Source organism: Euleptes europaea, chromosome 1 (genome assembly GCF_029931775.1).
Source record: "Euleptes europaea isolate rEulEur1 chromosome 1, rEulEur1.hap1, whole genome shotgun sequence".
Classification (NCBI taxonomy): domain Eukaryota; kingdom Metazoa; phylum Chordata; class Lepidosauria; order Squamata; family Sphaerodactylidae; genus Euleptes; species Euleptes europaea.
In genome coordinates, this window is record NC_079312.1 from 47,300,376 (window position 1) to 47,318,065 (window position 17,690).

Below are 17,690 nucleotides of genomic sequence, written 5' to 3' on the forward strand. Positions count from 1 at the left end.
CTCACCTGTTTACCCCAAGCTTCTTTAGTTAAATGCAGTTGAGAGCCAGCTGATGGGACTCTGAGAAATAGGACATGGGTTTAGGGTAGATAAAGCAATGTGAGCATCCAGGAGTTTTCTGTTAGATTCATGTTGCTGCCTATTTTCATTTATATTTCTTAAAACATGACTGGATGGGTGACCGGATGAGGGCCGCTACGGATAGTCCAGCAAGCAGCATTCCTAAATAACCCCTTTCTTTTCATTAGGGTTCTGAGCCCTTGTGTTTCCATCAAAGTAAACAATGACACTGACTTTCCACAAAATCATGTTTGTGTTGCTTTCTTCACTCCGAAGGTTTCCTTCATTTAAGGAAACTATAACATGCCCAGTGGTCTATAGGAACCACTGTCTCACTTAGATCTTAGTGCATGTCACACTTGTATCTGCTTGTGGCTAGAGGTGGATATAAATCCATCTTACATTTCAATTTTTGTTGAGTGCCATGAGAAAAAATAATAATAAGATAATGACCTTAAGTGACTCTACAGCTGACTATCTGCCTCTTTCAAAACTGCAAGTCTCTTCTGCAGTTAAAGATTAACCGGGCATCAATATGCTGCCCATGAAAAGAGCAATATGCTGTTCCCTTGTAACCATCCTGGATTATTGATTTCCTCATGGTGTGTCTTCTGCAGCAAAAGACTGAACAACTGTTTCACCAACATAGGTTTTCTAATGCTAACAATTGAACCCTTCTGCGGATCTAATAATCTTTTCCTGTCGGCAAGCAATCTCTTCTCATGCAGAGGTCTTTTGCATGTGTATGCATTTTCCTCTAGGGTAAGGTGTGCATTTCTAAGATACTGTCCTCTTTCTTATTTGGAAATGGAATGCTAGCCCTGTATGCATTTGTGTATTTTTATTTATTCATGTGTCTATATATTCCTAACAGATCTTGAAAATTTCAAAACCAGGACAAGAAGCACAGTATCAGTCCGGCAAGGGCAAGGAATGGTGTTGCTATGCGGACCACCGCCACATTCCGGAGGTGAGTAAGATAAAGGGCATCAGTTCTAGAATCTAAACATCCTGCCTTTTGGAAAACAAGCAAATGCAGCAGACCTTCATGGTAATGAAGTGCAGAATAGTACCTTTGAGATTACTGCAGTTTATATTTAACTCACAGTCATGCCTACCAGATGCCCAGCCTGCCACATTACATCATGCCGCCCTGATTAAATCAATTCCCTCTGTCCATCATAAACGTAAACGTGTGGCTTTATTGATGATACTCTGTAATAACCTTTTGCCCAGCTCTCTGGTCTAATATGAAACATTTTGTAACAACTGCCTCAAGGTAATAATGTAAATCAGGAACAAATATTTTTTCTGTTCCTATGACTAATCACATTACTCCTTAATTTTCTTCAAAAACCAGCTTATTATAGGGTTGCCAACTCCAGGTTGATAAATTCCTCAAGATTTGGGGGTCTAGTCTGGGAGGGCAGGATTTGGGCAGGAGGGATCCCAGCAGCATATAATGTCATAGAGTCCCACCCTCCCAAGCAGCCACTTTCTCCAGGGGAATTGATCTCTATGGTCTGGAGATCTGTTGTAATTCCAGAAGATCTCCAGGCTCCACCTGGTGGTTGGCATCCTAATTATATATAATAAAGGCGACAGTATCACCAGATTTGAATGGATCAGATGATACATACTTAAAAACATAACATAAGAAAAGCCGTGCTGGATCAGATCAAGGCCCATCAAGTCCAGCAGTCTGTTCACACAGTGGCCAACCAGGTGCCTCTAGGAAGCCCACAAACAAGACGACTGCAGAAGCATTATCCTGCCTGTCTTCCACAGAACTTAATATATTAGGCATGCTCCTCTGATACTAGACAGAATAGGTATGCATCATGAGTAGTATTCATTTTGACTAGTAGCCTTGGATAGCCCTCTCCTCCATGAACATGTCCACTCCCCTCTTAAAGCCCTCCAAGCTGGCAGCCATCACCACATCCTGGGGCAGGGAGTTCCACAACTTAACTATGCATTGTGTGAAGAAATACTTCCCTTTATCTGTTTTGAATCTCTCACCCTCCAGCTTCAGCATATGACCCCATGTTCTAGTATTATGAGAGAGGGAGAAAAGCTTTTCCCTGTCCAATTTTTCCATACCATGCATAATTTTATAGCCTTTAAACACTTTCCTTCTCTCTGGTTTTCCATCACATCTGTGTGACCTTTTGAGTATACCATCCATGCTCCAAATTCAATTAATAAGGACACACAGGAAAGGCCACGGTTGTGGCCTTCCCATGGATAGCCATCAAGGCATGGGCCCAAATACCTTCCAGGAGTGCTAAAACGTTTTACCATCTGAGGTGTTATTCAGCAGTTAAGGCTTAATATATGAGCAATATTATGCTTTAGTTGAACAGTGTGTCCGCATTGATAGTTTTGCCCCTTTAAACTGTTGTTGTTATCTTCCCCAATCCCTTCTGCCTGGGTAAGTGAGCAATTCAAATAGTATCTGAAAATATGTGGGGATTCATAAGGATGCTGGATGTGATCGGGTTCCTCAGATTGATTTTGGTATCTCGCTTCCCCCGCCTGCATGATGTTTTAGACTTATTTATTTATTCATTCATTCATTCATTCAAATTTGTAGCCCACCCTCATCCCCAGCAAGCCAGGCTCATGGCGGGTAGCCATCGCTAAAATACATAAAATCCTCAGTATCATTCAAACATCAACAACATCAAAACATCTAAAACTTCAAAAACATCAGTAAAACATAATACAGTCATAAATAGGTGGCCTTAAATTTACCCAGGTGCCACCGTGTAGCAAAACATTAGCAGGTCAACCCCCCACAGTTGTCAGGAGTGGGGGGGAGGAGAGATGGGGAGGCCAGTAATGTTGGATTCTCTTGCAGCTGTCCTCAACTATAGGCCTGGCGGAATAGCTCCGTTTTACAGGCCCTGCGGAACTCCTTAAGATGTTAACAAATGTTGTGCCTTATTGCCATAAAAATGTCCTCCTAATCGTTGTGTCCCCAGTATCCTATCTTTTTTTTCTTTACGTGACTGCATTCTTGAACAAAGATCTGTTTCTGTTTTACTTTAAGGATAAGTTATCCATTTTTTTCTAAAATGTTGAGCTATTCTTCCCTCCTTAATCCATAAAAAGAATATTCCATTATTAATAGGAGTAACCTTTTAAAGTCAGTTCACATACCAAAATCATAGCAAGTCCCTCTAGATTTTAAGTAAACTATTTAAATAAAAGGATTTCCCAGGGAACCCGTCTGTGCAGTGTAAAACGATTCATTGTCCTCTGGGGACATGGGATGTCTATCAAAACCTGCTCTGTAACTGGAGCCAACTTTATTGATGCTGCTACTCAGAAAATGAAGTTAACAAGAAAGTTGCATTAGCAACAGTCGCAAAGTCAATGCTTGCTTGGTGGCAGATGGCAGAATCAGTAGACAAACAAAATGATGAAGTTTCTATGAGAATTTTTGACAACGATAATTATAGCTAAGAGCATAACAGAATATTGTTCTCTGTGTTTCTTTAAAAGGTGATGTGAAATTCTGTCATTATGGTAAAGCACAGTTCTGAAAGATGTATATTAGTATCACAAAACCATCTAATGGAAATGTTATTATAAGTAGCGCGAGAGAACTTCAGCAGCATCTGCTGCTTTAAATTGCTCCGTTTGGCGGTTGTGTCTATGAGGCTCGGTAGCGATCACAACACAGCAAACGTATATTTAAAACAGCTCATGACCTAAGGTTAGACCAGAATGTGACATAAAAAATTCATTATTGAAATGTCCAACTTTAAAAAAATGATGCAGAAAGCTCTGTACTTGACTGAAGCAGTGGCAATGTAGGAGGAGGTATTAATTTTTATCCATGATGTTTCTCCAATTCAAATTCCATCTCTAAAGCACCATCTTGTAATGTGAAGTAGAAAAGGGACCATTTATTGTTGCTGCTTCAAACAAATGTGGAGCCTCCCTCCCTCCCTCTCTCTCTCTCTCTCTCTAATCAAATGTGAAGCCTCTCTCTAGATAGATAGATAGATAGATAGATAGATAGATAGATAGATAGATAGATAGATAGATAGATAGATAGATATAGATATAGAGAGAGAGGCTTCATATATATAATGGGCCTTCTGTGGTTTGGTCTACTTCAGTATCATTATGTGTTACCATTTCTAATGATCATGGGACAGATGCTAATCACGTAATGCTAACGCTAGTCAGTTGGTTCTAAGCCTGCTGATTTTAACAGGGTTAATATGCAGTAACTCTACATAGGATTGAGCTATATTAGTTATGTGAACTTCTGCTAGTTACACATACCTAACAATCAAGTGCTGAAAATATAATTAATGAACCTTCTAGTTTTTCAACCTGATTATTATTAGGCTCCATTGTAAGGCTGATCACAGTCAATGCACTGTGTCGAGACATCATCAGAAAAGTGTATCAGATAATTTCCATTGTCCTAGTGCATTGTGCTTAATATCCGATCATTTTGCCAGCATTCAGTTGCCAGCACAAAGTTAAAGCCTTCAGCATTCCACAAATAACTGTTCACCTACTTGAGTCATACCTTATATTAATAGCTATAATTGTGTTCAGAATTTATTGTGGTTACATGAAGAATTCCTCTTGGATTACAACTGCTGTTTATCAGGTAAGGATTGTACAACCAGAATATACAATTTTCAAAAAGGTTTTCTTTTTTGGAGGTGGTATTAAAATGAATGCTGGCAAATGATTACCGTATATACTCGTGTATAAGCCGACCCGCATATAAGCCGAGGTGCCTAATTTCACCCCAAAAATGGGGAAAAATTAGGCACCCGCGTATAAGCCGAGGGTTGGCTTATACAACGGGTCGCCCTCCCGCCCGGCCTCCCGGGCCCTCCAGACCGACCCCAGTGCCACCCCCTCCCGGGCCCTCCAGACCCACCCCGACCCCAGCGCCACCCTGGGGGGGAGGGGGAAGAGCCCCTGAACCCCCTACTGAGGTGGGAGGAGGAGGCCCGCTGATCAGCTGGAGGCGGCAGCGGAGCCCTCCCAGTGCTGGAGCCGGTGGCGGCGGGGCCCTGCCTGCGCGCAGGCAGGTCCCGCTGGCCTCTTCCAGGCCGCCCAGAGGGCGTGCGGGCCGGCAGCGGGGGCGGCGGCGGGGCCCTGCCTGAGCGTAGGCAGGCCCCGCTGGCCGCTTCCAGGCCGCCCAGAAGGCATGCGGGCCAGCGGTGGCGGCGGTAAGTTCCTCTTCCCTCCTTCCCTCCCTCCCTCCCCCCTCCCTCCCCCCTACCGTATTGACCCGCGTATAAGCCGAGTTTGGTTTTTTCAGCCCTTTTTTTGGGCTGAAAAACTTGGCTTATACGCGAGTATATACGGTAATGAGCATAGAAATGCTACATAACAACTACCACAAAATCTTCTTGGAACTGAAATTCTGTCTTAGACCCTGGGTTCCACAGACACTACATTATATAGTCTCCAAGAACATGTTTAATTCCAAGATTTTTTTTTACCCTAGATGCTACCCCAAAGTTTTTAAATCAATGTAAATGCTTGAACAATTGAAAATTGTATATTACTAAACAGTAGGAGGGTTGGGAAAGACATCTTCACGAGCTGCTTCCAGTCATAGTAGCCAATATGGGTTTCATGGACTCAACGAAGATAGCTTCTGTTGAATATTGAAGTCTAATATCAAGGTACACTTGGTGTTGGGATCAGGGTTGTAAATAGATCTTTGATCCCCTCTTCGGGGACATTCCTGGCCCATTCTCTGAAACTAAGAGCACATTCCCTCCTCTCCCCAAACCCTGCCCTCCCCAAGCTCCGCCCCAAACCCTGCCCTCCCCAAGCTCCCCAAGCTCCGCCCCAACATCCACCAGTGGCAAAGAGGGACCTGGCAACCCTAGCTAGAGAGGAAGTTGGAGACCTCGACAGCCCAGCTGTGGCCTGTAATGGTGAAGGCTGGCAGCCAGGAAGGGTCAGCATAAGAAGATGGAGGAAGAGGGGAGCTGGGCCTGATACCTTTAAAGCTTAGAAGAGTGAGCAAAGGACAGACAGCCCTGAATAGGTATCTACCCCCTCCTTTTATCACTTCCAGGAAGAGGCGGGGCCAAACCCTCATTGGAGCCAAGGTCCAGAGGGTGGGGCCAAGGGGGGAATATAAGGAAGGGGGGATGTTCACTTGGAGGGAAGAGGTTGCCTGAACCCCCTCAATTTCGCATTCCGAGGCCAGCAGGGAGGCTGGCCTAAACCCATCCAGGATGGCAGATGATGGGTGAGCCAGTATAGCAAAGGGGAAGCCTCACACTTGATTTTGTATATTATTTTCTATTCTAAACTAGTTTGGTGTAATAACAAAGACTGTTTCAATTCTATTGTACACATGCAATTAACTTGCTGAGCATTTACATCATCACTTTTGAATATGGAGTATTAACATATGTCCTTAGAGGTTTCTAAGAAATACACAGATGATTGAACCAACTAGCAAGTAGTTAGAATTTTGTATATAAAACACTTGAGCAAGCATTTATACGGTATTTTCATATGAGGACAGTACACCAGGGAATTCAGAAGAAATTCAAAAAGTTCTGTTATTTAAGTATTCAGTTTTATCCTCAGTGTCAGTGCCACATTTGTATATGAACGGTAACGGTCTGTTACCACATATTGTTCGACACATGTGTACCCTATAGAAGGTGCTTATTAATATGGCCCATAATCCCAGCCAAAAGCCAACAAAAATAATCCTGTAGAAGGAAACTGGCTTAGATTTTAATTGTGGCCAAAGCAATAATCAGCGATTTTACCAAAATCGCCCCCACACACTAATACATAAGAACATAAGAAAGGCCATGCTGGATCCGAAAAAGGTCCAGCAAGTCCAGCAGTCTGTTCATGCAGTGACTAACCAGGTTCCTCTAGGAAGCCCACAAACAAGAATACTGCAGCAGCATTACCCTGCCTGTGTTCCAAAGCACCTAATATAATAGGCATGCTCCTCTGATCCTGGAGAGAAGAGGTACACATCATTTTGACTAGTTCATTTTGACTAGTTGCCATGAATACCCCTCTCCTCCATGAACATGCCCACTCCCCTCTTAAAGCCTTCCAAGTTGGCAACCATCACCACATCCTCGGGAAGCGAGTTTCACAATTTAACTATGTGTTGTGTGAAGAAATACTCCCTTTTATCTGTTTTGAATCTCTCACCCCCCAGCTTCAGCAGATGACCCCGCGTTCTAGTATTATGAGCAAGGGAGAAAAGTTCCCTGTCCAATTTCTCCATACCATGCATAATTTTATAGATCTCTGTCATGTCTTCGCTTAACCGCCTTCTATCCAAGCTAAACAGCCCTAAGCGTTTTAACCGCTCCTCATAGGGCAGTTGCTGTAATCCCCTGATCATTTTGGTTGCTCTTTTCTGCACCTTCTCAAGCTCTGCAATAACCATTTTTAGGTGTGCTGAGCAGAACTGTACACAGTATGCCAAGTGTGGTCTCACCATAGATTTGTATAAGGGCAGTATGATATCAGCAGTTTGATTCTCTATTCCTCTTCGAATTATGGTCAGCATGGAATTTGCCTGGAACTGGATCTGTGACAGAGTAGGCATGTGCCGCTATAAATGTGTCAGGAGGAGCACTAACAGCTGAATAGGAATGTAGGATCAGAAATAATGAACCCTTGTGGGGGACAGTACAAATATATGGGCAGGGCAATTAGCAGCTGTAAGCAGTCAAATAATATTGAGAATCCAATATTCAATACCAAGTGCCTACCAATGAACAAGTTGCTTCAAGCATCCGAATTCAAAGCAAGTTTCCCTCCGCCAGGGAGAAAAAATCCTCGATTAACAGTCTGAGTGCTGGTTTTGATGATGTTGGGCTTTTTAACGCAGCTCCTTTGGGGTGCCTATTCAACTCCAGTAAGCACAGTGAATCCTGCATTGTCCTGCTTTCTCATTGGCTCTCTGCCTTCTGTTCTGTGCTGGCCATAAGCTTGTTTATTTGCTGTAGTGCCATGTATGGAGGGCGGATCTCAACACCCAGCATGTAACTGGCAAATACAAAATGGAATCAATTGAGAATGCCCTCCCTATAAATATATTTTTTTAAAAAACACACACACACAAATCATAGAATAACTTAAACACTGCAACAGCTGCAAATGGTCAGGTACTTTGAGAGGAACAAAATTTTCATCCAAATTAGCATAATTAAAATAGAATGTCTAAAAAACCTCTCAAAATCCAGCCCTGGCAAGTTCAGTCCACTGTACTACTATTGGCACAGATGAACCCTCCCCCCCCCCCAGCCCAACCAAATGCAGCCTGTCTCAAAGGGGGAGGGGGAGCAAAGAATACTAGCAAACTTCATAAGGATTGTTGAGTTAATGTACCTCTTCCCCCCAGGTTCCAGGGAGGGAGCAATGCTGGAAGTGGGTGGGGGAGGGGACACAGGAGTCATTGCTGCCCCTCCAGCAGCACTGGAAGTGGGCTGGGGGGGAGCCCAGTTGCCAAGAGAGCAGACCCTTGAGTGGGGGAGAGTGGGATTCCTCCCCCCCCCACGCAAGTTTGTTTCTTCTACTTCCCATCTTTACCCACAATGCCTAATGTTTATTTCTCCGCATCACTCAGGACTCTGTTCCTTACTTAGCCCAGCCAAACCACACAGAAGATGCATCAATCTTCTCATATCTACTGCTTTCATTTTGCTAAGGCTTTATAAATGCTTTATCCTATCGAAACTATTTAAAGAATCCCCTTTTTTCACCAGCAGAGAACTCAGTACCAATGGAAGAGACCTGGGTCATTCTAGTTTTTGTGGGTTTCTTGTGGTAAGAAAATGTCTTGCTATTTTTGAAGCTAAAAGCTGTGCAGTGTAAATTAGGTTGGCAGGCTTAAGTTCTTGCTGTTGCTTTTGGTTTCCGTGTTGCAGGAGGAAATATTAAGTGTAAATTTATTCAAAGTGATGCCTTGTTAACACTAGAAAGGTAGTCCTACATTCCCCCCCCCCCAACTTAGCTTGGTGACTGAGATGTATGTATATCTTCTTTAGAAGGAGTAAAATTCTATACCTTCCTGTTATCACATTGTATAGGCAGTTAACTGGAATCCTTTTCATTTTTTCTTACTTTGTAAAACTCCAGCAGTATTAATTATATTAAAACTGCTTGGAAAGATCTACCGGTTAAGAAATGGATCAATGTCAATTTATTCTAGTTTATAGACAAAAAGATCTTTGACATAAATCTTGTGCATATCCTTGTAAAATCCCACATCTTTCTATAAACTAATACGCCCTAATTATCTACCTTTTTATGCAATGAGAATGAAGCATGTATACAAACATATGTACATACGCACATTTGTTTACATACACATCACACGTATAGAAACAATAGGACACAGCAGGTGGGGGGAGCATTTGAGGATGGAAAGCAGCATGCATGGAAAGCATTAAATTTGGGAACTCCCATTGACAGCTCTGCTGGCTGTAGTGTTTTGTTTTGTATATACCTAGTTTGTTCGTTTGTTTTAACAAACATCGTTACTAAGGTTGCTTAAAATGTAGATTTGTAGATTTTGTTTCTTCTTTTTATTTGTTTTTTTTTTAACTCTACTGAGGGCTACATATTTGAAGTTAACTGTGAAAGGGGCTGCTGTTACCCTGTTTTATATATGAAAAGATGCGATATTTTTCTTCGTATGTCTGTCAGGAAGGAAGTCCCATATTAAGTGGACAAAGCCCAAATTGCATATGCAAAACCTACTGTAAGACAACACTCACTCGGAGCAACAATATATGTTTGTTTATTATTAAAAGAATTTAAAGAAAATATTGATATTCCTGCCTCCCTCCCAACAAAGTCAGGACTCAAGACACTACTCTTCTTCCAAGGAGTTCAGGTGATGGTTTTGGCCTAGGGTTGCCAACCTCCAGGTAGTAGCTGGAGATCTCCTGCTGTTACAACTGATCTCCAGCCAATAGAGATCAGTTTCCCTAGAGAAAATGGCTGCTTTGGAAGGTGGACTCTGTGGCATTATATCCCACTGAGGTCCCTCCCCTCTCCAAACCCTGTCCTGTGCAGGTACCACCCCCAAAATCTCCAGGAATTTTCCAACCCAGATTTGGCAACCTGACTTGTTGGACAAGACATCTCAGACAAAACATTTTGTCATAAAAAGGAGATAAATTTCGACCCCAGAGATGACCACAGCAATAATTGCAAGAAGGAAACAGAGCTTAACAAAATGAGCCATTGTAAGAATGGGGTAAAACTTTCTTAGATTGTATTATGGACTCTTGCTCTCTGGGACAAAATAGATTCAGTTTCAATGAGGATTGAGCTGGCTCTCTTCGGTTGTTTTTCTAAGTCCAATTACAGAGTACTTTGTACAGCAATTACTGGCATTAAACTGTTCTGCTCCATTTGAAAAATAATAATAATAAAACAAGCACATACTTCTTATAAATCGCCATCTAATGCTAAATGAGCCAAATGATTAACAAGTATTTTCAGAATCAGAAAGTGGGGTGAAATTTCATACAGAATAAATGGGTTTTCTTTTTTTCTTTTTTAAATCATTTTAATTAAAATGCAAGATGGAAACATGTTGTTAAACCTGTTCTAGACTTTTTTCTTGAAAAGCGAAGGGAGAAAACATCACCCATTTCCTGAGCTGTATCTTCAATGGGGAATCGATGTTGCTCAGGTCACTTCATCATGGATGTTTTATTGTGTTAAATAGCATGATGATGTAACATTATGAAATCATTAAATACCGGGTAAGCCCACAAAATTTAGAAAGATTAATATTTATAATCATGGATGATGATGTTTGTTTGTTTTTACTCATTCTGGGAAACAATAAATTTTGTCATTATATAACCCTAAACTACAATTTCAATCCTTTGTCTCTCTTCACATACAGGCACTGAAATATTTTGACTGTATTCCTGCACAGTTGCCTAAGATCGTATTACAAACAAATGTGCATATAACTGAGTATAGGATAGTAGCCTTGCATGTTTATTTATAATAATAATCTATAAGTTTCATTTCTTTTATTTCATTATAAGGTCCTCTGATTGAAAAGAGCCCCCTCTCCCCCAATGACAGTTTCTTCTACCTATGGTTACACAAATGGGGAAATGTCCTTCACTTGCCATTCCATCAAAACAAAATAAAAATGTCAAGTGTGGAGTTTATTTACAAGGATTGAGTGAAAGTATGCTCAAAATGTGTTTAGCTAAAGAGGAAGCAGACACTAAAACTGCTTGAGTTAGCACAAATCAGACAGCTCAGAGCCTTACATTGAAAAGGCAGGTTTTCCGCAGTGTCACTGGGCCATGTGTTCACTGAAATGTGTGAAATGTCTATCAGTGGAAGTGTTCCAGCTCCCCGCTTTACCGAGTAAGAGATCAAATAGGCAAACAAAACGCATCTAAGTGGCACCTGGCAGCCCATTCCAAAGGACTCCATAGGAAAATACCTAAGTTTGGTTGGTCAGATTTAAGAACTCTAACATTGAACTGGTTAAAAAAGACATAGCTTAAAATATTTTCCTCACATTCCGATAGAATCAAAACTAGTAAAACAATAAATACAATAAACAGAGGGATAGAGAAGAAGAGTTGGTTGTTATATTCCGATTTTCTCTACCTTTTAAGGAGAATCAACCTGACTTACAATCTCCTTCCCTTCCTCTCCCCACAACAGACACCTTGTGGTGTAGGTGAGGCCGAGAGAGCTCTAAGAGAACTGTGACTAGCCCAAGGTCACCAAGCTGGCTTCATGTGGAGGAGCAGGGAAACCAACCCAGTTCACCAGATTAGAGTCCGCTGCTCATGTGGAGGAGTGGGGAATCAAGCCCTGTTCTCCAGATTAGAGTCCACCACTCCTAACCACTACAGCACACACAACAAAAATCCATCCCTGTAACCTCAAACTACAAACGGAGCTCATTTTCTTCACAGTTGTCACTAAGTGCTGGTCAGAGTAGCAAGAGATGAATCCATCCAGAAATACAGTAGTGATTCTAGAACCTGGGCAAGTCATTAAGGGAAGCACTAGATGCTCGAAATATCTTTCTCCAGATGTTCCTGTCCTCTTCAGGCTTAAACAGTTGAAGAGGGGGTGAAGTTGAGCAGATGGAAGGAGCTCAGTGCTTGATGGAAAAGTTCTCCCTGGAAGAGTGTTGTCAGTTTAGATTTGAAAAAAACTCATGAGAACAGTTTGGGGCAAAAACAACAACCCTGTAATTGTTTCATTGTATTGTTGAAATATGGTTTGATCTTCCCTTGGCAAACCTATTCTGTAGTGAAATTTTCACAGAGCGCAGGGCCTATTCATACATAGGATTCTGTTCAACCCAGACATAAGACTTACTAGGAAAAATGTAATATATGCACCAGCAATCGCTAGACAGGAATGCAGCTGTGATTTTAATAACTGTGGTGGAACCCTCCTTATCAAGGCAACATACTCTGACCTGTGATTATCTTAAAGAAGTTGTCTCATATAAAACATTTGAATTGTCACCTTTGATAGCCCTCCTTCTGCTTGATGACTCAATTAGATTGATAGGGACTAATGAACATCACCTTTTTTATATCTGTATGTTATCATTGTGAGTCATTTTTCCTTGCTGGTATTCCCGATTAATTTTAACACCATTTCTGCCATTAGAAAATCATTTTAACATAGTATAGTACTTAGGAGTACTTGGTCCAAAGGCAGGCATCAATAGTAATATTTCTGTTAACTATCATTGGAACAGGTTGGGGGAAAATATGACTATAATATTACCCTGAATGGAGAGAAAACCACAGCAGTATGTTTAAAATTACAACAATGTGGCCATGACATTTTCACATCCCCTATTAATCTAGGCCCATCAACACACATGACAGAGTAAAATCAAATACACGCGTCTCTTCCCCAAGGAATTTAACATTCAAAATTGGAAACCAAGAAAGTAAAAAGAAAGGGAGGAAGATGGAAGCAAGAGTAAATGAGCCGCATTTTAAATGGGTGCTTATTTGTTGTGTTCATGTACTTTTCTCCCTCTTCCAACTCTGCCTTCTTGCACAGAGCGTGAAAACAAGCTCCAGTTTCAGTTGTAACCAAAGAGACCCAGTATGGTGTGGTGGTTAAAGGTAGGGTTGCCAACCTCCAGGTAGTAGCTGGAGATCTCCTGCTATTACAACTGATCTCCAGCCAATAGAGATCAGATCACCTAGAGAAAAATGGCCGCTTCGGCAATTAGACTCTATGGCATTGAAGTTCCTCTTCAGACTCCACCCCAAAAACCTCTTGCTGGTGGCGAAGAGGGACCTGGCAACCCTACTTAAAGCATTAGACTAGGAGTGGGGAGACTTGGCTTTGAATCCACGTGCTACACGGAAGCTTATTGGGTGACCTTGGGCCAGTCACATATTCCCAGTGTATTCTACCTCACAGTGTTGTTGTGAGGATAAAATAGAGCAGTGGAGAATGATAGCAACTGCTTTGGGTCCCCATTGGGGAGAAAAGCAGAGTGTAAATAAAATAAAATAAGGATAAACAGGTGTGTATACTAATTGGAATTTGCCTCCTACATGCCAGTATTCTGAGGCAAACCAACACCAGTTCACCCTGGTTTCTACACTCAGATGCCATGGGTAACTGGAGTTTATTTTTGGCTTGAGGGAGGTGTAATATTTCCAGGTTCATAGATAAAGGCTATGAGAATAAGGAATGTCTTAAATCAATGTTAATATGAAGAGCTACTAAAATATCTTGTACAGTAATCTCTAGGCCTTGCTCTAGAACTAAGGTGATGTGATCTTAGGGCAAGTCCACAAATTACCATTTCCTTAACACTATAAAATATAAGAGAATGTCTTTAATTGTAAATTCTGTCAGTACAGGAAGGACCTATGATCATGAATATAATAATTTAAATTCAGATGTATGAGAGTTGTAATCTTCATTTAAAGTGCATAGCCCATCATTTATTTTTTATATGCTGCCACAGCCAATGTTTAAATTATTAAAAACACAATGTAAAAAGCTTCTCATGAAAATACAATGAATGAGATAAAAATTTAGCTCCCCCTTTAATTTTTCTCCCATACTATTCATTCACTACCTAACCATGCATTTAAAGGTACCGAGTGTAGTGGTTCTGGGATGGAATTGTCTTTTTTGTACCAGAACATTCTACCCCTTGGTTACTGGTAGCAGAGCAGCAACAGGAGGACGGCTCCACATTAGGTCCCAGGTATTGTTGCTGATTCTGCCTGGAATCCTTGGAGCAGTATTTGGAATGTTTGTCTCCTCTTCCTCATCCCTTCTTCATGTTAGTTAGATTTGCTGTGGGCCCATCTTCCCTACTAACAAGAGGTGTGCTCCCAGAAAAAAAAGTTATAATCTCGGATCCAGGTGTTTTTTTTGGGAGGGCGGTTATCATTATTGCTTATTTTCAGGTAGGATATTACTAGGGTTGCCAGGTCCCTCTTCACCACCGGCGGAAGGTTTTGGGGCGGAGCCTGAGGAAGGTGGTGTTTGGGGAGGGGGGGACTTCAACGCCATAGAGTCCAACTGCCAAAGCGGCCATTTTCTCCAGGGGAACTGATCTCTATCAGCTGGGGATCAGTTGTAATAGCAGGAGATCTCCAGCTATCACCTGGAAGTTGGCAACCCTGGATATTACCAGTTCATGGTTCAAATCCATGTGGTTCCGGAGAGCAGGAGCATTATTTTCAATGGGGAATGTATATGAGAGTCTATGGTAGCTGTTTATGAAGATAATGCCATCAAATTTTATAAAGATAATGGCACCAAATGTGCACAGGACACAAGCCTCCCTGTAATCTAAAGACCCCCCATATTTCAAGCAGATTGAACAAAGGAGGTGATTTTACAGAGCCCCAAACTAGGTGACTTTCTGTGGGGCTGCACTTCTTTCTACTGATTCCAGAATGGTGGTCAACAAGCCGCTGCCTAGCAGGAGAGCTCCAGCTGGCCACAGCATTCAAAAAAAGTCCACATTTTCCGACTCTTACAGTGACTGACTGACAATAAAAATGTCTTACCTTTCCACTGAAACTCTACATTTGCCACTGTTCCTAGTTGTGGTCTGTTTGTTTTCCTTTCACAAAGTTTTGCACAAACCTCGTCCCTTTCTGTCAGCTCACCATTATTTCCTATGGGGAAACTTTGGGAATAGGCTGGAGCAGCTGTTTTTCCAACCAAATGACACGAAAAATTGCAGCAGAGCGAGTGCTGCCTGTGAGGTACTTGGTGAACCTTCTCTACAGGAGATGTGGAGGGCAAAGCACCAGAAAGGATCACTAAGCAACTTGCCTCTTGGTTGGCTGGCCACCACATGGGAATTCTCCATCCTCTGGGAGTGCTTCCAGACCATGGAGGAATAAGAGCACCCACTATGACTAGCAGCTGTAGGCAGCACCTTGGCCACCTCCTATGAGGAGCTAGGTGTAGACACACTGTGTCTGTGAGGGAGCAGAAGATGCCTGAGGGAGAAGCGATTGAGATGGCAGCACTTCAGGTGCACCTCCATCTCTTCCTGTTGCTTTACCTCCAGCCTCTCCTCTTTCCTCTCCCTGGAAGGTCTGCTGGACTCTGGAGGAATCGGAAAAGGGACACTCAGCTTCTCCTCCAGTTCCCCCAGTAGCCTCTGGGTTGCTGGGGTGAAATCAAGAGCTGGAAGACTCTTGTCCCCCAAGTTAAGGCAAAAAGCTAGGCTGCTCCTCTTCTTGCTGCTGAGTCACAAGTGTGCCATGTTTTCACTTTTTTGTTGCCTCCTTGTGGCAGAGCCACTATTAAAAATAATGCCATTATGTTAGATATGTGTCTAAGAAGCACTGCCCATTGCCAGTGTCTGGTAAATGTTTCCTGCAGTAAAATTGGTTGGGCCCTTTGCAGATCTCGGCACAACATCTACATAGAATGTTATGTGAAAAGATTTCTTGAGGGATGCAAATAAGAAAGCGGGAGGGTGGGTTACAAGTCTGTAAGTGGAATGCAGGAGGTAAGTTACATCCCTTGTGCTTAAACTCTAGTAACCGTTGAATTTTACCATCTTTGTGCACAGCAGTGGTTTGGGGCCTTTGTTAGTCAAAGTTCTGGAACTGTTTCATTCTTTGATTGCCTCAAACGAGGATATAATTTGGCTGTCTGTACGTCTTTGAGCCAGCTCCTTCAGAATAGCTGCGTACTGCTTGAGAGTCGGCACCGCTGGATTTCTACGGTTATGAGTGGTATGCTATGCTACCGGCATTCTTCTGTATAATTTTTTGTTTTGCCTTTGCATACATGTATATGAAAACATTATGGTATACTAACCTCACCATATATAATTTATGCATTATTCTTGTCAACCATTACCTCTTAATCACTCAGGACTGGTGACTCGTCACACAGACTAATGATCTCCATCTGACTGCTTAGCCTGCTTGCAATTCTGTCTTGAACACATCTGTCACCATGGCTGCCCCTAGGAATCTGTGCAGAAGTTGGCAACTCTGACACATGTGCATTAACTACCAAGAGACTTCCCCCCACCCCCCATTAATAACTGACTAAATCTTTGAAAACTGCAAGTTTCCTAGCAAACACCTACTGTTTTACCTTTTAGATGCCGGTTGAGCTGCCACATGATAGACAGCCAGGGGAAAGACATCTGGCATTTGTAACTCATGCGGCATTCATGGAAACTGAATTTTAATAGTATTCTCGTTCTGCAGAGTCCCTGGGAATTTTGAAAGGATACGGAATATGTCATTAGTTAACTTACGTTGCTCTCTTGATGGACCATTTGCGGCTTGCGGCATGCAAATGAAATGTTGTTAGGCAGATTTGTTGCTATTCTTGGGAAATGTACAAGATCCTAAGCACTTGCAGAGATGACACATCAGGAAAATTAGACGAAATATGGCATTTTAACCAGAGGCCATGATCCTTCCAAAGTCCCTTAGTCATCTTAGAGAACAAATATAAGTATTGTGTCACTTACACCGCTCATCCCTATGCCTTGAACAGTTACATAATGAAGACGCTATACATTAAACATCATACATTCCAGCATTTCTCCTGAATGAGTGGGCCTAGGGGCAGAATCCAGCAGCCAGACTCAGATCTGCCACAAGCAGAAAGCAGGGGCTAAAGCTGCATGCAAATACGACTCCCAAGTGACAGAAGCAACGAGGCATGTAAAGTTCTTGTAATGCTCGTGTATTTAACATACTTAATTAATATAATTTAAAGGACATTGGTTTGATTTTGCACCTGAAGAACACTGATACGCATCATTAACTAACACAAGACCAAGCAGAGCATCCATGATGCAGAATTCTTACGCAGCAGTAACAAGCTAACAAAGCCAGTATCCTGAGTACATGCTGAGTGTTTTCCCTTCATCACTAAACAATTGCTGTTCTACATACATTCAGAATTAAGAAACAGGGATTGCAGAGTGATAGCATATCCCCTAAACCAGGGATGGGGAACCTCAGGCCCGGTGGCCGGATCCGGCCCGCGAGACCATTTTCCCTGGCCCTTGAGCTGATTCCGGGAGCTCCAGGGCCCTGCCACTCAAGCTCTCCGTATTTCGGCTCTCCCCTCGGCACTTCGGGCATTGC

The 17,690-nt window shown here is 42.3% G+C and overlaps 1 protein-coding gene across 2 annotated transcripts in view; it reads left to right on the plus strand.

The window, feature by feature from the left end:
- Nucleotides 1–17,690, plus strand: part of LOC130482862 (contactin-4) — a 611,972-nt gene that overhangs the window by 390,145 nt on the left and 204,137 nt on the right. For both annotated transcript variants that reach the window (XM_056855739.1, XM_056855747.1), the window contains exon 6: nt 935–1,030. In XM_056855739.1, the coding sequence (XP_056711717.1) occupies nt 935–1,030 (96 nt within the window). The remainder of the gene's footprint in view (nt 1–934; nt 1,031–17,690) is intronic.